A 23,513-nucleotide genomic window follows, 5' to 3' on the forward strand; every position below is an offset into this window, starting at 1 on the left:
TCTGTATTCGCTCGGCAACCGGATGCCAATGCTGCTCGGCGAGCACTGGACGGACACGGCATCGGATCTTGCAGCAGCGCCCGTCATGACGCCGTGGTGCCAGAGAGTTCTGTACCTGCTGATCGGGCGCATTGCGGTGTCACTGAACGGTGGTCGCGTTCTCTCTCTCGAGCTTCCGCTTTGCGTTGTCACCCAAGGGTCTATTCTGGGCGCTGTTCTCTTCACCGCGTGGAGATTCTTCCTCTTGGCAAAGTAATTTCAAGCGTCGGTGTAAACCTCCGTTTCTGTGCCGATGATACACAGGGCGCCACAGTGGCTAGAGAGATGTTAGCTACCTCGACTGCTGTGTAGGAGGTCGTGGGTTCGATCAAGACCCTGATGCTGCTTGAATATTTGGAGTTTGCATGTCTCTCATAATCATCACGGTAGCTAGAGATATGTTAACTACTTATCCGGGTATACAGGAGGCCATGGGGTCGATCCCGATCCTAACAACGCCTGCTGTATGATCGGACTTTGCATCTCTCTCTCTCCCCCTGTGGTCGCGTGGATTTCTCTCCGGGTTCTCCGTTCTTTTTTCCCTCCACATTTAGAATCAACATCGCCACGCATTTAGAGTATCAGACTGCAATAAAACATCGAGACAAGGCAGGGACGGCAAGATGGACAAAGAAGAGAGACCCAAAGAGATGAGGCTACTGAGTATCACAGCGAGTTGTATCGGGATAGGGATCAAGAGAATAACGACCTGCTGGGTGAGCGAGAGGAGATATCCCCCCAGCAACACCGAGGAATACACAAAGATAAATAGAGACACGAAGAGATACGTAGAGATAGGAAGATGATGATGATGATGATGCAGAGACTCGGGCTGGGATAGTGGGTGCAGCTGCTTAACAGTAAATGTCGCTGTTGTGGCTCGTGGCAGAGAGAGTGAAGAGAATGGGAAGGAAGCTGCGTAGCACTGCAGGGAAGATTTCCCCTCAGCACCACCGAGGGGGATGATGACAATGATGACGTCTTGTACGAAGAAGTGGGAAAAGAAAAATAACAACATCTGAAGAGAAAACAAAAGTCCAGGAGTGGACGGCATGAGACAGAGAGAGAGACAGAGAGACAGGGTGAGAGACAGAGAGGGACAGAAAGAGAGACAGAGAGAGACAGTGACAGAGAAAGAGAGACAGGGAGAATGGTTCCCAACAGTAGTAGGTATAAGACAGAATTCACTAACATCAGACAGAAGCAAGCAAATCTAAAGCTACAAGACACAACACTCAACATCTTAAAGAACAACATGCGTGTTCAGTAGCAGCTCTGTATGCCTTGCGAGACTTGGACACACAAACAAAGTCTGACAGAGATAAGATATTGGCACTCGAAATGTATTGTAGCTGCTGCTGCTGCTGTGACCACTCCAGGACTCCCCGCACTGCGAGCTCAGTCGAGGCTCTCACCGCGCTGTCCGCTCGCTGCCGTGCCGAGTGAGCGGACAGCCGCTATTGGTACCAGAGCAGCGCGCTGAGTCGGGGTTCACTCTGTTCCAACCATCATCTGCTGATCTCACGATTCCTGGGTGCTGAGAGATCCAGCGGCTGAGGTACAGGATGTCTGAACAGGCACAGTTGGCCGGAGAATAATCATCTGACACTTCGTATAGATTTATATACATCAGTGTCTTATTCCTATATCTTATATAGATTTACAAATAGTAGTGCATTATTCTTATACCTTATGAAGATGTATATGTAGCATTGCCTTATTATATTTTATAGATATATATAGCAGTGTCTAATTCTTACAAAGATTTAAATATAGCAGTGCCTGATGCTAATTCTGAATGCAGATTTATTCTTACATTGTAAGCTGGTTGATGATGCTGCAGCTGATGGTGACGATGAAGGATTCCTTGTCTCCAGTCCGAGTTGGTTTTCTTTGACCACCACTACCAAGCAAGAAGCCACCTGGCAGTGACGTCACAGTAGAGCAAGGCACTGACACCATGAGAAGCCACGTGGCAGTGACGTCACAGTAGAGCAAGGCCCAGACGCCATTAGAAGCCATGTGGCAGTGACATCACAGTAGAGCAAGGCCCAGACACCATGAGAAGCCACGTGGCAGTGACGTCACAATAGAGCAAGGCACTGACACCATGAGAAGCCACGTGGCCCTGACCTCACAACAACAACAACACCGTGATCCCAGCCGACATCAGATGGTAGAATTTTGTTATCATCACCACCACCATCACTGCTGTTGCCCACAGCGCAATTGCTGATGATTGCCATGAGTGAACCACCCTGAACAGTCCGTTCACGAATGCACTGAACCCATCACTGGGTAACCAACGCTCGCAGTGATTGGATAAAGAAGGGTAGTGGTTACGCTAGAGTTCAACGTCTCACTATGAATGCGCTCTGTGATGACAATCAAAGAGTTTGGCGATCGATTAAATCACTTGATAGATTGATCGGCTAGTGGTCGCGTGATTGACAGCCATTCGTAAACGATAATCAAGCGATCGGATGTGACGAGTCACGTGGTCAGTGCGAAGTGGCGTGTGTGGGTGTCGTTATCAGCATCACGACAAGGATCACGATTCTGTTAGATGTGCAGAAGGTTATAACGCCTCCGACTCAGAGGCCACATTGAAACCTAACGTGGGCTGTACGGTGGCTCGGAGATGTTAACCACCTCACCTGGTATGCAGGAGGTCGTGGGTTCGATCATGGTGATTCCTGCTGCTTTAAATTTGGAATCTGCTTTCCTATCTCTCTTTATCATGACGCTGGTTCAGAGATGTTAAATACCTCGCGTGGTCTACAAGAGGTCGTGGGTTTGATCCCGACCCTGACACCTGATGTATATATGTGGAGTCTGCGTGTCTCTCTCTGCCCGTTGTGGTCACTGTGTGGATTTCTCTCCGGATCCTTTGTTATTTCCCTTTACATTAAGAATCATCGTCACGTGTTTAGATTAGTTGACTCCTGCTATGAATGTTCCACTTGATGAAGACAACAAACTCAACACAAAAAAACAGTTCTAAAGAAATGGGGTTTAAATGTAGTAAGTGCATAGTGTATAGAGTGGTCTATGGTATACAGCATAGTAAGGTAGTGTGCAGAGTCTGTGTAGTATGTTGACCTTTGGCACAGGATGTAAACAACTATGCTAATCGGAGGGGCTGGGGAAGGATTACGATCTTAAGAAATTAGTTTTTTCAATCTAGATGTTGTTGAAGTGCACAGCTGCAGTGGTTTCATCATTTCGGAAGGAGGAGCGTTCCAGACGACCGGATAAGCCGGAGAGGCTGCGCATGTGAATGCTCAGCGAGATGATGCAGCGACCTTCTATAGGATTAGAAAATATGCAATGAGGTGACCTTCTTTGTTGAACGGCTGAGCCAGGGCCGCTGCTGCTCCTGTGCGGATGCTGAGCGGAGTTGTCGTGATGATGGTTCATAGCTCCTTGCTGACGACATCAGCAGCGAGGCATTGCGGTTCATTTGTGGCAAGGAGCGCCTTGTAGGGTGCAGGTGGGAATGGGATTGGGGGGAGGGTGAGAGGAAATAAATTAAAATATCTAAAGATAGGTCGCGGTGTGAATGTACTACGGAGTGCGTGATACAGAGGCGGTGTCTCTGAATGGTGGTCGCGTTCTCTCGTGAGCTTCCGCTTTGCGGTGTCCCCCAAGGGTCTATTATGGGCGCTGTTCTCTTCACCACGTGGAGATTCTTCCTCTAGGCAAAGTTATTTCAAGTCGGTGTAAACCTCCGTTTCTGTGCCGATGGTACACAGGGCGCCACAGTGGCTAGAGAGATGTTAACTACCTCGCCTGGTGTGCAGGGAGTTGTGGGTTTGATCTCGATCCTGACGCCTGTATATTTGGTTTGTATTTCTCTCTTTCATCATCATCATGGTTGCTAGAGAGATGTTAACTACTTCTCCTGGAAGACAGGAGTTCGTGGGTTCGATCCTAGACCCTGACAACGCCTGCTGTATGACCGGAATTTGGGTGAGCGAGAGGAAATATCCCCTCAGTACCACCGAGGGATACACAGAGATACATAGAGATACCTAAATACGTAAAGATGCACATCGAGACACACATTGATATATAGAGATACATAAACACACAGAGATACATAGAGAGATGTAGAGATACATAGAGACACGTAGATATACACAGAGACACATAGAGATACACATAGTTAGACGCAGAGATACTTCATAGAGTTATAAATAATAGTGGGAAAGGCAAAATAACAACATCTGAAGAGAAAACAAAAGTCCAGGAGTGGACGGCGTAAGACAGAGAGAGAGAGACAGAGAGATGCAGAGAGACACAGGGAGACACAGAGAGACAGAGAGAGACACATAGACAGAGAGATGCAGAGACAGAGAAAGACAGAGAGACACAGGGAGACACAGAGACAGAGGGAACGATAGAGAGAGAGACACATAGACAGAGAGAGATGCAGAGACAGAGAAAGACAGAGAGACACAGGGAGACACAGAGACAGAGGGAACGACAGAGAGAGATAGATAGACAGAGAGATGCAGAGACAGAGAAAGACAGAGAGACACAGGGAGACACAGAGACAGAGGGAACGACAGAGAGAGAGACACAGAGACAGAGAGAGACAGAGAGACACATGTAGACGCAGTGACAGAGAGATACAGAGAGAGACTAAGACAGAGAGATACAGAGACAGAGAGAGACAGAGAGACCCAGATAGGGAGACAGAAAGCGACAGACAGAGAAAGAGAAACACAAAGAGAGAGACAGAGAGAGAGAAAGAAAGATAAAGAGGAACATAGAGAGACAGACAGAGCCAGGACAGAGAGAGAGACAAAGATTCAGAAAGAGAGAGTGAGAGACCGAGAGAGAGAAAGATGCAGGAGCGACAGATGCAGAAAGAGACAGAGGGAAAGACAGAGAGACAGACAGACAGAAAGATACAGAGGGAGAAACAGACAGAGACGCGGGTAGAATGATTCCCGAAAGCAGGAGGCATGAGACAGGATTCACTAACATCTGCCTGAAGCAAGCAAATCTTAAGCTAGAAGACCAAACACTGACCATCTTCAAGAACAACATCCGTGTTCAGTAGCAGCTCTGTATGCCTTGCGAGACTTGGACATACAAACAAAGACAGACAGAGATAAGATATTGGCACTCGAAATGTATTGTAGCTGCTGCTGCTGCTGTGACCACTCCAGGACTCCCCGCACTGCGAGCTCAGTCGAGGCTCTCACTGCGCTGTCCGCTCGCTGCCGTGCCGAGTGAGCGGACAGCCGCTATTGGTACCGGAGCAGCGCGCTGAGTCGGGGACCACTCTGTTCCAATCATCATCTGCCGACCTCACGACTCCTGGGTGCTGAGAGATCCAGCGGCTGAGGTAGAGGATGTCTGAACAGGCACAGTTGACCGGAGAATAATCATCTTATACTTCGTATAGATTTATATACAGCAGTGTCTTATTCCTATATCTTATATAGATTTACAAATAGCAGTGCATTATTCTTATATCTTATGAAGATGTATACGTAGCATTGTCTTATTATGTTATTTAGATATATATAGCAGTGCCTTATTCTTACAAAGATTTATGAATAACAGTGCCTGATTCTAATTCTGGATGCAGATTTATATATGGCGGCGCCTTATTCTTATATAGTAAGCAGGTTGATGATGCTGCAGCTGATGGTGATGATTAAGGAGTCCTTGTCTCCAGTCCGAGTTGGTTTTCTTTGACCACCCCGACCAAGCGAGAAGCCACGTGGCAGTGATGTCACAATAGAGCAAGGCACTGACACCATGAGAAGCCACGTGGCAGTGACGTCACAGTAGAGCAAGGCCCAGACACCATGAGAAGCCACGTGGCAGTGACGTCACAATAGAGCAAGGCACCAGACACCATGAGAAGCCACGTGGCCCTGGTGTCACAACAACAACAACACCGTGATCCCAGCTGACATCAGACAGTAGAATTTTGTTATCATCACCACTACCACCATCATTGCTGTCGCCCACAGCACTATTGCTGATGATCACAGTAAATCCTTTACTGGGTAACCAATGCTAGCAGTGATTGGATAATGAAGTGGAGTGGTTACGCTACAGTTCAACGTCTTGCTATGAATGCGCTCTGTGAAGATAATCAAGGAGTTTAGCCGTTGATGAAATCAATTGATAGATTGATCGACAAGTGGTCGCGTGATTGACAGCCATTCGTTAACGATAATCAGGCGACGGGATGTGACGTGTCACGTGGTCAGTGCCAAGTGGCATGTGTGGGTGTCGTTATCAGCATCACGACAAGGATCACGATTCTGTTAGATGTGCAGAAGGTTATAACGCCTCCGACTCAGAGGCCACATTGAAACCTAACGTTGGCTGTACGGTGGCTCGGAGATGTTAACAACCTCACCTGGTATGCAGGAGGTCGTGGGTTCGATCCCGGATCATGGCGATGCCTGCTGCTTTATATTTGGAATCTGCTCTTCTATCTCTCTTTATCATGACGCTGGTTCGGAGATGTTAAATACCTCGCGTGGTCTACAAGAGGTCGTGGGTTTGATCCCGACCCTGATGATAGAGACCCATGGAGATCCGTAGAGACGAACAGATACACATGGAGCACCACAAACTCATCTAAGACTTTTTATTTGACCAGGTTAGGCTCTTTGTGTGGTGTAATGAGCTCCACCTGATTATCATTCTGTATTCGCTCGGCAACCGGATGCCAATGCAGCTCGGCGAGCACCGGACGGACACGGCATCGGATCTTGCAGCAGCGCCCGTCACGAGGCCGTGGTGCCAGGGAGTTCTGTACCTGCTGATCGGGCGCATTGCGGTGTCTCTGAACGGTGGTCGCGTTCTCTCTCTCGAGCTTCCGCTTTGCGGTGTCCCCCAAGGGTCTATTCTGGGCGCTGTTCTCGTCAACGCGTGGAGATTCTTCCTCTTGGCAAAGTCATTTCAAGCATCGGTGTAAACCTCCGTTTCTGTGCCGATGATACACAGGGCGCCACAGTGGCTAGAGAGATGTTAACTACCTCGCCTGGTGTGCAGGAGGTCGTGGGTTCGATCAAGACCCTGATGCTGAATGAATATTTGGGGTTTGCATGTCTCTTTCTCTCTCTCATCATCACGGTAGCTAGAGAGATGTTGACTACTTTTCCAGGTATACAGGAGGTTGTGAGTTCGATCCCAGACCCTTACAACTGCTGTATGATCGGACTTTGCGTCTCTCTCTCTCTCCCTGTGGTCGCGTGAATTTCTTTCCGAGTCCTCCGGTTTTTTCCTTCCAAATTTAGAATCAACGTCGCCACGCGTTTAGAGTATCAGGCTGCAATAAAACATCGAGACAAGGCAGGGACGGCAAGATGTACAAAGAAGAGAGACCCAAAGAGATGAGGCTACTGAGTATCATATCGAGTTGTATCGGGATAGGGATCAAGAGAATAACGAGCTGCTGGGTGAGTGAGAGGAGATATTCCCTCAGCACCACCGAGGAATACACAAAGATAAATAGAGACACGAAGAGATACGTAGAGATAAGACGATGATGATGATGATGCAGAGACTCGGGCTGGGATATTGGGTGCAGCTGCTTAACAGTAAATGTCGCTGTTGAGGCTCGTGGCAGAGAGAGTGAAGAGAATGGGAAGGAAGCTGCGTAGCACTGCAGGGAAGATTTCTCCTCAGCACCACCGAGTGGGATGATGACAATGATGACGTCTCGTACGAAGAAGTGGGAAAGGAAAAATAACAACATCTGAAGAGAAAACAAAAGTCCAGAAGTGGACTGCATAAGACAGAGAGAGACAGAGAGACAGGGTGAGAGACAGAGAGGGACAGAAAGAGAGACACAGATAGACAGAGAAAGAGAGACAGGGAGAATGGTTCGCAACAGTAGTAGATTTAAGACAGGATTCACTAACATCAGGCAGAAGCAAGCAAATCTTAAGCTACAAGACACAACACTCAACATGTTAAAGAACAACATGCGCGTTCAGTACCAGCTCTTTATGCCTGCGAGACTTGGACATTAAAACAAAGACAGACAGAGATGAGATATTGACACTAGAAATGTATTGCAGCTGCTGCTGCTGCTGTGACCACTCCAGGACTCCCCGCACTGCGAGCTCAGTCGAGGCGCTCACTGCGCTGTCCGCTCGCTGCCGTGCCGAGTGAGTGGACAGCCGCTATTGGTACCAGAGCAGCGCGCTGAGTCGGGGTCAACAATATACCATGAATCAGCCGCCCTCAAGACTCCAGGGTGCTGAGAGATCCAGCGGCTGAGGTACAGGATGTCTGAACAGGCGCAGTTGGCCGGAGAATAATCATCTAGTACCTCGTATAGATTCATATATAGCAGTGCCTTATTCTTATATTTTATAGAGATTTATATTTAGCAGTGCCTTCTTCTTATATCATATATACATTGATATATAGCAGCCGCTTATACTCTTATCTTATATAGATTGAGATATAGTAGTGCCTTGTTCTGACAAAGATTTATATATAGTGGTGCCTGATTCTTATTCTGAATGCAGATTTATATCTGACAGCGCCTTATTCTTACATCGTAAGCAGTTTGATGATGCTGCAGCTGATGTTGACGATGAAGGATTCCTTGTCTCCAGTCCGAGTTGGTTCTCTTTGACCACCACTAACAAGCGAGAAGCCACGTGGCACTGACGTCACAGTAGAGCAAGGCCCAGACACCATGAGAAGCCACGTGGCCCTGACGTCACAGTAGAGCAAGGCACTGACATCATGAACAGCCACGTGGCCCTGAAGATAACGAAGGGGAGTGATTACATTTCAGTTCACCGTCTCGCTTCGAATGCGCTCGGCGTTTACAATCTAGGAGATTGGCCGTCAATTAAATCAACAGATCGATTGGTGAGCGGTCACGTGATTGACATCAGGTGACAGGATGCGAAGCGTGACACGTCACGTGATCAGTGCGACGTCCTGCATGTGGTGTCGTCATTGGCATCACGACAACGTGATTTTAATAACGCACAAGCCGATAGAGACACACACAGAGACACACAGAGAGAGACACACACAGAGACACACAGAGACACAGAGAGAGACAACGCCTCTATGTCAAGGCCTTAAATAGAGAGGGAGGGTGGGTCAGAGAGAGAGGTGTAGGATTGGAGTTGAGAACAATGAGAGATTTGTGTGGAATTCCTGTGTGTCTCTGTGTGTGTCTCTATCTGCTGCGTGTGTCTGTCTGTGTGTCTCCGTGCCTGTGTTTTGTCTCTCTCTCAAATTTTGCAATCTTTGAAAGAACGTAATCAACCAGGTAGGGTGTTGACTGTTGTGTTAACCGATTCTCTGTGCTGTATTGCATTATATTTCTTAGTTTACTAGGTTTGTTTTCTCATTCATTCTTACCTGATGATGGTTGCTTGTGTTGCAATCGAAACGTCGTACTCTATTATTATTTAATTTATTTTCTTTCTATGTGACTTTACCAAAAGATCCAAAGAGAAATTCCTGCAGTCACGAAAGCTTCGAATCTAGTTTAAATGGCATTTAGCCTTACCTGATTTAGTTTTCGTCTATGGTTCTATCCGAGTCTTGAGATCTCTTTTGGTCTCTATGGTTCTCTATGACATATGCGTCTCTAGCGGTCTCTTGGGCTTTAAATGGATTTGTATGAGAATGGGTTGCTATGGGTCTCTGTTGGTTTCTGTGGGTCTCAGGGGATGTCTCTTGTTCTAATATCTGGATCTCATTGTGCCTCTTTGGGTGTTTGTGAGTTGTGAGTGTCTATCGGTCTCTGTGGGTGTAGTTCAGATAACGTCAACAACAACAACAACAAAGATGGTGGCACAATGCTGCAGGTGAACGCGCTGCAGAGGTTTTTTGAGATGACGTCGTGGCACGGAGCTCCTCCTCTGATACCAAAGAAACTGCCGCGCCGGGAGATACAATTATAATGGGGCGGTGCCGACCTGTGGCCGTGCGAGTTCAGCGGTGGTGGTGGTGGCGTTGGTGGTGCAGAAACCCTGGACAGCACCACGGAGCGCATGGACAGGGAGCTCGCTACACACGACGCACAGTGACACGTGGTGACTCGTGGTGACGCGTGGTGACTCGTGATGACGCGTGGTGACGCGTGGTGACTCGTGATGACGCGTGGTGACGAGTGGTGACTCGTGATGACGCGTGGTGACGAGTGGTGACTCGTGATGACGCGTGGTGACGCGTGGTGACGCGTTGTGACGCGTGGTGACACGTCGTCACGAGTATCTCACTAAACACGACGCACAGTGACGCGTGGTGACTCGTGGTGACTCGTGGTGACACGTGGTGACACGTGTCACCACGTGGTGATGCCTTGTGACGCGTTGCGACGCGTGGTGACACGTGGTCACGAGTAGCTCACTGCACACGACGTGTAGTGACGCGTAGTGAACACAGGTCACGTGAGTCCGCGTGAGTCCACGTGAGCGTCACCACTCCAGTTGAAGAGCATCCCGCATGGAGCGTTCGACCGTCTCAGCTCCCTCACCCACGCCTATTTATTTGGCAACCCATGGGAGTGCGAGGGCAGGGGACGAGCGTGGCACTGTGGTGTGGGAGCTATGCACCAGGCTGTGTGTGTGTGTGTGTGTAGCACGCGTGCTGTGTGTAGCTACGTTGGTGTTGTGTGCATGGCACGTGGTGTGTGCGTGTGTATGTTGTCTTTGTGTATCTGTGTGTATGTATCTGTGTGCGTGTATCTGTGCCGGGCTTTATAGGTGCTTTTACTCGCTAACAGTACTTGCCACAACAGTCTGTTAAGGCTATACGGGGGGTCTTTGTCTTTCTCTTTGCATCTGTGTGTGTCTGTATATGTGTGTGTATCTTTGTGTCTATGTGTGTATCTGCGCGTGTATGTGTGTGTATGTCTGTGTGTCTATGTGTGTGTATGTGTAATGTGTGTGTGTCTATGTGTGTGTATGTGTAGTGTATGTGTGTCTGTGTGTATATGTAGTGTATGTGTGTCGATGTGTGTGTATGTGTGTGTGTTAGCAGCGGTAGTGTAGCGGTTAGCGCGCTGCGCTATGAACCTGGCGACCCAGGTTCTATTCCCGCTCACGGCCAACACCAGTGACGATTATCTGAACCGGTCCCGGGCCTCCCCTAGGTCGACTCAGCCTGAAATGAGTACCTGGTGCGGTGTGTAAACATTGCCACTAGGGAGACAAAGGCGGTCGGACGTGGTGCTGGCCACCCACCCCCTCGTGTACCGTTCCGGCCTTCATAGGTGCTCTATAACAGCACTTGCCCCTACAGTCTGTTAAGGCTATATGGGGGATCTTTGTGTATCTTTGTGTATGTGTGTGTATGTGTGTGTATGTGTGTGTATGTGTAGTGTATGTGTTTTGTGTGTTAGCAGCGGTAGTGTAGCGGTTCGCGTGCTGCACTACAAACTTGGCCACCCGGGTTCGAATACCGCTCACGACCAACACCAGTGACGATATTTGAACCACTCTTCGGCCTCCTCTAGGTCGACTCAGCCTCAAATGAATACCTGGTGCAGTGGGTAAACATAGCAACTGGGGAAACAAAGGTAGTCCGGTGTGGTGCTACCCACTCGCTCGTGCGCCGGTCTGGCCTTCATAGGTGCTCGCAAACAGCACTTGCCCCAACAGTCTGTTGCAGGCTATACGGGGGATCTGTGTTTTTGTTTTGTTTTTGAGTGTTCTCTGTAACATCCTTAACGTTTACCGGCGTTGTGTTGCATTGAGATTATTTAAAGCAGTGGTTTTTTACCTTTTACTGCAGCTTGCTCCCCTTTGGTTCTTAATCGTAAACATTTTTTTAATGTGAATACACACAGAGGGTTTAATGAAACAAAGTAAGTTGTACTTACATTGCCCCGTGCTTAATTTATTTTTCGATTATTTACCTTCTAAAAAGAATCTGCCCGTGTCTCGCACCCCCAGGGTGTGCGTGCTGCACCCCAGACTAAGAAGAGCCACTGGGCTCAGAGTGTGGAGCTGCCTGTGCCGGTTACCAACAGCGTGGCCGTTATTGGTACCAGAGCACTTGACGTTGTCTGGGTTCACGGTCCACGACCTAAGCCACCCCTCACCCACAATACCCGAGTGCTGAGCGACCCAGCCACTCAAGTAGAGGATGTCCGTGCATTGACAGTCCCAGGGGTGTGGAGCAGAATGATTTATAACTCTGCACATAAACCACTCAGCCTGACTAGAACAACAACAACAACCTGCAGCTTCCGCTCCTCCCTTAGAACAACACCCCACCTCTTGGTGATGGTTTATAGCTCCTTGCTGACGACATCAGCGGCGAGGCTTTGCGGTTCATTTGTGGCAAGGAGCGCCTTGTAGGGTGCAGGTGGGAATGGGATTGGGGGGAGGGGGGAGTGGAAATAATTTAAAATAGCTTAAGATAGGTCGCGGTGTGAATGTACTACGGAGTGCGAGATACAGAGGCGGTGTCTCTGAATGGTGGTCGCGTTCTCTCGCGAGCTTCCGCTTTGCGGTGTCCACCAAGGGTCTATTCTGGGCGCTGTTCTCTTCACCGCGTGGAGATTCTTCCTCTTGGCAAAGTCATTTCAAGCGTCGGTGTAAAACTCCGTTTCTGTGCCGATGATACACAGGGCGCCACAGTGGCTAGAGAGATGTTAACTACTTCGCCTGGTGTGCAGGGAGTTGTGGGTTTGATCTCGATCCTGACGCCTGTATATTTGGTTTGTATTTCTCTCTTTCATCATCATCATGGTGGCTAGGGAGATGTTAACTAGCACACCTGATGTGCAGGAGTTCGTGGGTTCGATCATAGACCCTGACAACGCCTGCTGTATGACCGGAATTTGGGTGAGCGAGAGGAAATATCCCCTCAGCGCCACCGAGGGATACACAGAGATACATAGAGATACCTAAAATACGTAAAGACACACATCGAGATACACATTGATATACAGAGATACATAGACACACAGATATACATAGAGAGATGTAGAGATACATAGAGACACGTAGATATACATAGAGACACATAGAGATACACATAGTTAGACACAGATATATTTCATAGAATTATAAATAGAAGTGGGAAAGGCAAAATAACAACATTTGAAGAGAAAACAAAAGTCCAGGAGTGGACGGCGTAAGACAGAGAGAGAGAGATGCAGAGACAGAGAGAGACAGAGAGACACAGGGAGACACAGAGACAGAGGGAACGACAGAGAGAGACAGAGAGATGCAGAGACAGAGAGAAACAGAGAGACACAGGGAGACACAGTGACAGAGAGATACAGAGAGAGACAGAGACAGAGAGATACAGAGACAGAGAGATACAGATACAGAGAGAGACAAAGAGACACAGATAGGGAGACAGAAAGCGACAGACAGAGAAAGAGAAACACAAAGAGAGAGACAGAGAGAGAGAAAGGAAGATAAAGAGGAACATAGAGAGACAGACAGAGCCAGGACAGAGCGAGAGACAAAGATTCAGAAAGAGAGAGACAGAGACCGAGAGAGAGAAAGATGTAGGAGCGACAGATACAGAAAGAGACAGAGGGAAAGACAGAGAGACAGACAGACAGAAAGATGCAGAGGGAGAAACAGACAGAGACGCGGGTAGAATGATTCCTGAAAGCAGGAGGCATGAGACAGGATTCAATAACATCTGCCTGAAGCAAGCAAATCTTAAGCTAGAAGACCAAAGACTGAACATCTTAAAGAACAACATCCCTGTTCACTAGCAGCTCTGTATGCCTTGCGAGACTTAGACATTTAAACAAAGACTGACAGAGACAAGATATTGACACTCGAAATGTATTCTAGCTGCTGCTACTACTGTGACCACTCCAGGACTCCCCGCACTGCGAGCTCAGTCGAGGCTCTCACCGCGCTGTCCCCTCGCTGCCGTGCCGAGTGAGCGGACAGCCGCTATTGGTACCAGAGCAGCGCGCTGAGTCGGGGTCTGTCCTGGAATTGGTATCCCTCACGGCTGCGAGGTTTCGAGAGATCCAGCGGCTGAGGTACAGGATGTCTGAACAGGCGCAGTTGGCCGGAGAATTATCATCTTGTACCTCGTATAGATTCATATATAGCAGTGCCTTTTTCTTATATTTGAAAGAGATTTATATTTAGCAGTGCCTTTTTCTTATATCTTAAACAGATTTATATTTAGCAGTGCTTTTTCTTATATCTTAAACAGATTAATACATAGCAATGCCTTCTTCTTATATCATATATACATTGATATATAGCAGCCGCTTATACTCGTATCTTATTCTTATATCGTAAGCAGGTTGATGATGCTGCAGCTGATGTTGACGATGAAGGATTCCTTGTCTCCAGTCCGAGTTGGTTCTCTTTGACCACCACGAACAAGCGAGAAGCCACGTGGCACTGACGTCACAGTAGAGCAAGACCCAGACACCATGAGAAGCCACGTGGCACTGACGTCACAGTAGAGCAAGACCCAGACACCATGAGAAGCCACGTGGCACTGACGTCACAGTAGAGCAAGGCACTGACACCATGAGAAGCCATGTGGTAGTGACGTCACAGTACAGCAAGGCACCAGACACCATGAGAAGCCACGTGGCACTGACGTCACAGTAGAGCAAGGCACCAGACACCATGAGAAGCCACGTGGCCCTGGTGTCACAACAACAACAACACCGTGATCCCAGCTGACATCAGAGAGTAGAATTTTGTTATCATCACCACTACCACCATCACTGCTGTCGCCCACAGCACTTGCTGATGATCACAGTGAATCCTTTACTGGGTAACCAATGCTAGCAGTGATTGGAAAATGAAGGGGAGTGATTACTCTACAGTTCAACGTCTCGCTATGAATGTGCTCTGTGATGCCAATCAAGGAGTTTGGCCGTCGATGTAATCAATTGATAGATTGATCGACAAGTGGTCGTGTGGTTGACAGCCATTCATTAACGATAATCAGGCGACGGGATGTGACGTGTCACGTGGTCAGCGCTAAGTGGCGTGTGTGGGTGTCGTTGTCAGCATCACGACAAGGATCACGATTCTGTTAGATGTGCAGAAGGTTATAACGCCTCCGACTCAGAGGCCACATTGAAACCTAACGTGGGCTGTACGGTGGCTCGGAGATGTTAACCACCTCACCTGGTATGCAGGAGGTCGTGGGTTCGATCCCGCATCATGGCGATGCCTGCTGCTTTATATTTGGAATCTGTTTTTCTATCTCTCTTTATCATGACGCTGGTTCGGAGATGTTAAATACCTCGCGTGGTCTACAAGAGGTCGTTGGTTTGATCGCGACCCTGATGATAGAGACCCATGGAGATCCGTATAGACGAACAGATACACATGGAGCACCACAAACTCATCTAAGACTTTTTATTTGACCAGGTTAGGCTGTTTGTGTGGTGTAGTGAGCTCCACCTGATTATAATTCTGTATTCGCTCGGCAACCAGAAGCCAATGCAGTTCGGCGAGCACCGGACGGACACGGCATCGGATCTTTCAGCAGCGCCCATCACGACGCCGTGGTGCCAGGGAGTTCTGTACCTGCTGATCGGGCGCATTGCGGTGTCTCTGAATGGTGGTCGCGTTCTCTCTCGCGAGCTTCCGCTTTGCGGTGTCCCCCAAGGGTCTATTCTGGGCGCTGTTCTCTTCACCACGTGGAGATTCTTCCTCTTGGCAAAGTCATTTCAAGCGTCGGTGTAAAACTCCGTTTCTGTGCCGATGATACACAGGGCGCCACAGTGGCTAGAGAGATGTTAACTACCTCGCCTGGTGTGCAGGAGGTCGTGGGTTCGATCAAGACCCTGATGCTGCTTGAATATTTGGAGTTTGCATGTCTCTCTCACATCATCATCACGGTAGTTAGAGAGATGTTAACTACTTATCCTGGTATACAGGAGGCCATGGGGTCGATTGCTATCCTAACAACGCCTGCTGTATGATCGGACTTTGCGTCTCTCTCTCCCCCTGTGGTCGTGTGGATTTCTCTCCGGGTTCACCGATTTTTTCCCTCCACATTTAGAATCAACGTCGCCACGCGTTTAGAGCGTCAGGCTGCAGTAAAACAGCGAGACAAGGCAGGGATGGCAAGATGGACAAAGAAGAGACACCCACAGAGATGGGGCAACTGAGTATCACAGCGCGTTGTATCGGGATAGGGATCAAGACAATAACGAGCTGCTGGGTGAGCTAGAGAAGATATCCCCTCAGCACCATCGAGGGATACAAATAACTATATTAAGACACATAGAGACACATACATACAAATAGAGATACGTAGATATACACAGGGTTAAATAGAGATGCACAGAGATACATAGAGATGCATAGAGATACATAGAGATACGTATTAAGATGCATAGAGATGCATAGATATACATAGAGATGCACAGAGATACATAGAGATACAAACAGATACAAACAGATACAAGCAGATACATAGAAATGCACAGAGATACATAGAGATCCATAGAGATGCACAGAGATTCATAGAGATGCATAGAGATTCATAGAGGTACATAGAGATACAGATAAAGATGCATAGAGATACATAGAGATGCACACTTATACTTACGTAATAGGTACGAAGGGAGACTCAGGCGTCTAACTGAGACAACACATTTATTCACCATTACCACCCTAACACAAAGGGGTAATTGCCCCTTTACCAGAACACCTAAGGTGGTAGACCACCAGGCTAGCGACCCTAACACTCAGGGCAAGCTATCATGGACCGGACCCTAACACTGGTCCCGGTCCTGCAGTCCCAGATCCTCTTCCGGCGCAGACGTAGCTTTCTTCATCCAGTCAACAGCAGCACGCTCCTCTGGGGGACCCGGCTTTTGATCCTGAGTGGCGGGGCTCGCACCACCCCTAGCCACGACCCCCTTCTCGAACTCTCGAGAAGGCTCCCCATTCGACACGCAGTCGCCCCCCAGTCCCCGCTTTGGGGGTCCCCGGGTGGACACCTCCGATCACGTGGTCCTCCGGGGTCAACCAGAGTGCCGTGGCCCCCTGCAACCTCGCTCCGAGGCCGGCAATCTCGCCCCCTATCCTGTAGGGGCTGGCACTGCTCGTGAAGCGGGCAGTGCCGTCCTTGATTGTCGGGCAGTGCTGCTCGAGCCCCGCCAGGGTCAGTACTGCATCCCCCTTCAGTGGTGTCCGTGGTGGCAATACAGCACAGGGCGTGCCTCTCCCAGGCTGGCCACACACAGCGACATGCAGCGATGTCGCTACACAGATGTAGCAACATCGCGGACGTCACTGTGTGATGCCGTCCCTAGAGGGGCACGGCGTGCGGTGTAACGACATCGCGAACACCCCGTATATGTGGGCGTAGTACCGGCCCTAGAGGGGCTCAGTGAGCGCTGAGTCATGGCGCTGAGTGGCGCCACGCTCGGCGTGCAGTGCCCACCCTTACAGGACGGGGTGTGAGAATGTCAGCCATGGAATGGGGTTCCTATAGGGCAGGGGTCGGCAACCTATGGCTCGCGAGCCAGATGTGGCTCTTTTGATGACTGCATCTGGCTCGCAAATAAATCTTAGCTGACATTTCTTAACATTATAAGTCGTATAAGTCTTATCGTGTTAAGAAATGTCAGCTAAGATTTATTTTACTAGTGGGAAATACCTGGCGTTGGCCGGGTCCTAAAATGTTTCAAAACTACTCTTAAAAATCTAACAGCAGTGCTTACTGACTGGGTGGTGCCTGCTATGATTACAGCAGTGCATACCGACTGTGGTGGTACCTGCTATCACCACAGTAGTACACGTTGACTCCATAGCAGTATTTATCGACTCTATAACACAAAAAAATCACCTTACAGAGTGGCGTGGTGAGGCCTAGTCCTGTGCAAAGCCTCCGGCCTCGATTAGATTGACGGCCTATAGTGGTAGCATCTACCGACTGTATAGTAATAATAACTGCATGCATCGGGGTGGGGGGGATATGAGACAGTGAAGAATTTACCTGAGCGTTTAGTGTATTTGTATAGGATTTTTTACACGAAATAAAATGTCCCCCTCACTCCCACCGAAGGCGTGTGACTTGGCATGGGCCGTCCTCCCCACCAAAGGTGTGTGAGTTGGTATGGTCGTGCAAGAGTCATAAATGAATAAATGAATAAATAAATGATAAGAAAGCGCGCAGAAATCGCACTAAATCTCTCATTAAACTAATTTAAAGTTGACGGATGTGAAAAAGATTTAGCGCTTGCTCACGGCAGGGCTTATGGCATAGTACCTGGCTATTTATTTTTTTACGTAAACCCCACTGTTGGAGAGGCAAGCGCGTGACCACACACAAACCCACACACAAACCCACACACAAACAAACCCCGCCACAAACCCACACACAAACCCACACACAAACAAACCCCGCCACAAACCCACACACAACTTTTGACTTTTATATATGTACATTTATATTTATCATCGCCTTACACTGACATCTTATATAGAGTGATGTGTATCGCAGTACCTTAGTCTTATTTCTTATATACATTTAGACATAACAGTGGCTTATTCTTATACCTCGTATAGATTTATTTATAGCAGCACCTTATTCGTATATCTCGTATATATTTATGTATAGCAGTCTTATTCTTCTATCTTGAAGAGATTTACGTATAGCAATGCCTTACTATTATATATTATATAGATGTACATCGAGCTGTGCCTATTTATTCTGTGACAGATGCAGAAAGTTAGAACGTCTCTGCCTGACAGGACACAGTCGAACCTAATGGGTGCTGTACGGTGGCTAGGAGATGTTAACTACCTTGCCTGGTATGCAGGAGGTCGTGGGTTCTATTCCGACCCTGACGCCTTTTGCATATTTGGAGTTTTGAGTTTCTCTCTCCCCGTGTTCATGTGGATTTTTCTCCGGGTCCTCCCATTCCCCCCCCCCCCCCCCCCACAAGACTAATCAACATCACACGTTTCATGAATTTGGAAACTGCTATGAATGTCCACGTGATGATGATATCAGCCACTTCGTAACGATATCATTTGTGACAGCCACGACGCTTCTGAGCAAAGCGTTATGTAGCCCAGTAACCGTTACCTGGTCAAAAATGAAAAACAATAACTTTGTTTTCGCTTGGGGCTCAATGAGCATGGGTCGCTATGGTTCTCTGTTGGTATCTGTGGGTCTCTATGGATGTTTATGGTTCTATACAAGACTCGGATCTATGTGGGTCTCTATGAGTTATGAGTTTTTATTGGTCTATGTGGGTCTAGTTTAGATAACGTCAACGACAACAACAACAAAGGTTTTGTACTCTGTGGTTCTTTCGGTAAAGTCAGGTAGGTAAAAATAAAATAAAGTTAATCCAATCACGACCTTTTGGAGGCAACACAAGCTTCCGTCATCAGGTGTAACTAGCACAGCAAAATTACTGTAGAGAGAGCTATTTGTGACAAGAGATTATTATATAGGGTAAAGAGGAGGGGGAATGTTGTATATATAGGCCTTTTTCCAAAAAATAATATTAAGAATAATTCTGCTATTTTTTGTTTTATCGGGGCGAGCATGGGGCATGAAAGGGTGAGGCACACCCCACCCCTCACACCCAGATGCCTTACCGCATTAAAAGCAACTCGAGGGAGGAGGCCATGAAGAGCCATTAAGAAATAAACTCTGGGGCAAAGGGATGTTAATGACGACCTGAAAAATCTCCAGATTGTCAAAGGACCAGATGCCATGGCATTTTGGATAGTTCCCAAATAAATATCCAGAATCACTGGCACGGACACAGAGCAAAGGGCAAACGGATATTATAACCGAAATATATTTTCTTCTTTGGAAAAAGTTGAAGCTTGGCTATAAGAATAAGTCGACATTATAGACTGAAGTATTCCTTGTTTTATTTCTTATTGTATCTTTCTATCTACGTGACTTTACCAAGAGAACTAAAGTACGTGAGTTCCTGTAATCACGAAAGCTTAAGTCCAAACTAAGCTATATTTCTTCGTTAAACATAAACCAAATAATAACCACAAGATATTTGACCGGGGGTAACTCATAAGAGATACAAGTATAGGTCAAACACACAAGACCAGATAAAATGTATTCCATGAAATCAGAGCCTCCCCGGCCGCCTTTGTCTTCCAACAATTTGACACAAACACATGGTAGCCATGAATACGTATGAAAGGTGTGTCCCCTCCCTCTTAGCAGACACCACGAAGAGATCGGTTGGGAACGCAAACAAAGCATAAACTTGACGGAAAACAGTCCGTCCTGAGTCAATAAGGGAAGAGGGGATGGGGGCAATCAGGCGCGGCCGCGGGGGGGAGAGCATGACGGAGTAAACATCTGTTTTTTTTCTCGCAAGAGACGTGCAGAGGGGAGATTTTTCGGATATAAACAGCAACACGACACACACAGTTCAGCTCGACAAGGGACAGCTCAGCAAGGGACAGCTCGGCCAGCGACAGAAGAGGGCGGCGAGCGGCAAGCTCCGGGGTGAGACTCTGCAGTCAACCAGGAATGGGGAGACTTGCCGAGTATCGATGTGTCACCGAACACGAGTTCAGAGCTGACAGAAGAAGTATCGCTCAAAGTCATTCTACCCTGAGTGCCAGCTCCCACCAGCAGCTACAGCCGAGCAACAGAATAACGAGCACCAACGAGCAAGCATCCGGGAGCAAGGGTGGAAAGCCCAAGCATCGACCAAGCCAGCATCACAGAGAACCAGCTCCACACAGCAAGGGTGTCTGCCACCAGCGAAGGAACTGCACGAGCAAATCGGGCATCGATCGAGCATCTTCAAGGAAGGAGCGCTTGTGGCGCAGCTCCTCCAGCAGTGGAAGGAGCCTGCTGCTGCCAGCGGACCAGAGGCGAGCGTGATCGAGCATCTTCAAGGACAAGCGACGTGCCGACGCAGCTCCTCCAGCAGTGGAAGGAGCCTGCTGCTGCCAGCGGACGGGCAGCTAAGCCGACGCCCCGAGCAAGAAAAAGCAACGAGGACGTTGTAAGACACGCCCACCGTTGTAAGACACGCCCACCGTTGTAAGACACGCCCACCGTTGTAAGACACGCCCACCGTTGTAAGACACGCCCACCCTCACACCCTCACCGCTCCGCAGGGGACAAACACATTGTTGATACAAGGGATGCCCAACCTCGGCGTCTGCTTAACGCAAGACGATCAACAACACTCACACATTAACACGTACAAGAAGACTCATGATAAGCGCGTCAACTATTAGCTGATAACTAGGAACATTGCTGCCCATTGAGTTACGTGGATACAGTCATTTCGAAGTATTATAGTTGTTAAGTTTTTTCTCTTTATTTAATTGCATAACTATTACCAATGAATTAATTGATGACACTAAACAATTATAAACCTACGTTACAAATCTACACACTCACATGGAGAATACTGTGTTGAATATTTACGTGGATTCACAGAATCTTGCCCGCGAATTAATGGAAGACTCAGCCAATTGATAAGCGTTTGCGGAAGCAGGCACACTTCCGCACACCATTGTTCCAAACATTTCGATAATTACATAATCTTGCCAATGAATCCATTGCCGTATACGTTTGCCTTCCGGACATGTTTCTTTATTGCCTTCGTATGAATATCGTTGCATGCATTTTTAAGGACTTTTTCCCAGAAATGTATATGCTCGCGTTATTCTAAGGAATTAATCACTTGTTATGTTACCCAGTTTAACAACGTGATTATTGAGGGTTAAATGTATGGGTCAATGAAAGGAACGTCTCCAGGAGTAATGTGTTGACAATTCCAAGCATAAGAGGTCGCATATTAGGGTGTTATGTTTTTGTTTATAAATTAAAATTGCTTAACGCAGAAGTGTCTGAATGGTGCCTTCCTAAGTTCACGCGTAATAATTTTAATTATAAGAACTGTATCCTGCGATGAGATTTGAATTTTGGGACCTGATCTAAAAACACTAAGACATAATCAGTAAATGTTAAAGCGAGAATAATTGTATAATCCCGATCGATAATACGAACCTAGACATCGAAGCCGAGCTTAATCTAGCATACTACAGCACACCTGCATAACTTCATACAATTAATTGTCTTATCCCGATAGATAATACTACCCTCGTCAGCGAGGCAGGGCCTAATTATCATAACGGCCTGCATTAGCATAATCGCATACAATTGCATAACTCACTACGATTACACCTCCTTAATTAGCATAATTTATGCACATGATTATACCAATTAACATAATTTCAGATAATTACGCATTTTTCTTAATCTCATTTAATTTCGATTACTTTTATTCAATTTTCAAGACCCGGCATATACAACAGGGAGGAGCCAGGGAGGATGGATGCAGGGTGGGGGGGGGGTGGTGTATTGGGAGACGGGGATGGTGAAGTTCCTACACCACGGATGGGAGAGGGGCGGCACGGGGCGGGGGAGAGTGGGATGGGAGACAAATTTGCACGATTGAAACATTGCAAGTCAAATCTCCTAGTGATGGTAGTGTGGAAGGCTGGGAGTAAAAGACCTGAGATATGGATATGAATATAAACCATAATGCAGCTAAAGTTGAACATGGTTAATAACAATTTGAATCCATCCTCTCGGTTGAAGTTACGTCTATGTGTGTATATCTGTATGGCTTCATGGACAAATCTTTGGTGGTATCCAGACGGCTTGCAGGTCACCTTGGTATCGGAGAAGATAATATCATGAGAAAACACCACGTTGTAGCAATAATCAGCCACGGCAGAAGAATTCGTCCTACCGTGTTTCAAATCTGACTTGTGCTGGCGAATGCGGTCAGATAGATGTCGTTTCGTTTCCCAAATGTAACAATCACCACAAATGCAACTCAGTTTAAAGACACCAGGGTACTGTAAGTCAGGGATGACATCCTTTACAGATGGGATCAGATCACGGATTTTGTGTACTGTACTGAATCTGACCTGGATCTTGTGTTTGTTTAGAATTTTGGAAATCGTTTTGGTAACGCCTTCTGTGTATGGTAACATGATGGTTTTGATCAGATAGTACGGTCCAAATATCCATTCATCTTAAGGGCCAGGTGTACGTGTTTCAATTCACTGGCCAGGTGGTGTTTGTCAGAGATGCAGTGGGCCCTATGGTGTAGTGTTTTGATGAGGGAATTCTTCTGTGCCGGATGGCGGTGGGAATCAGGCTTCAGATACGAGTCTGTGTCGGTGGCCTTCCTGAAAACAGAATGTCCCAAAGAGCCATTGGACCTCCTCTCAAACATAACATCCAATAATGGCAGCTTGCCATCCTTCTCCACTTCCATGGTGAATTCGATGGATGGGTGTATGGGAATATGGAGTTAAGGGCCCGCTGCATCTCTGACAAACACCACCTCGCCAGTGAATTAAAACACTGAACATCTTAAAAAACAACATCGAGACTTGGACATTAAAACAAAGACTGACAGAGATAAGATGTTTGCACTCGAAATGTATTGCAGCTGCTGCTGCTGTGACCACTCCAGGACTCCCCGCACTGCGAGCTCAGTCGAGGCTCTCACC

General features: G+C 47.7%; 1 protein-coding gene across 1 annotated transcript in view; it reads left to right on the forward strand.

Annotated features, from left to right (window-relative positions):
- The window catches only part of LOC142907824 (UDP-glucuronosyltransferase 3A1-like), a 146,006-nt gene extending 125,025 nt beyond the window's left edge, over window positions 1-20,981 (forward strand). The window contains exons 9-11 of the mRNA XM_076057641.1: window positions 11,979-12,048; window positions 20,341-20,469; window positions 20,602-20,981. Of these exons, the coding sequence (XP_075913756.1) occupies window positions 11,979-12,048; window positions 20,341-20,469; window positions 20,602-20,981 (579 nt within the window). The remainder of the gene's footprint in view (window positions 1-11,978; window positions 12,049-20,340; window positions 20,470-20,601) is intronic.
- Window positions 20,982-23,513: the final 2,532 nt, after the last annotated feature.

This window comes from Petromyzon marinus, chromosome 83, assembly GCF_048934315.1.
Source record: "Petromyzon marinus isolate PM22_M1 ecotype Great Lakes invasive population chromosome 83, UKy_Petmar_22M1.pri1.0, whole genome shotgun sequence".
Lineage (NCBI taxonomy): Eukaryota > Metazoa > Chordata > Hyperoartia > Petromyzontiformes > Petromyzontidae > Petromyzon > Petromyzon marinus.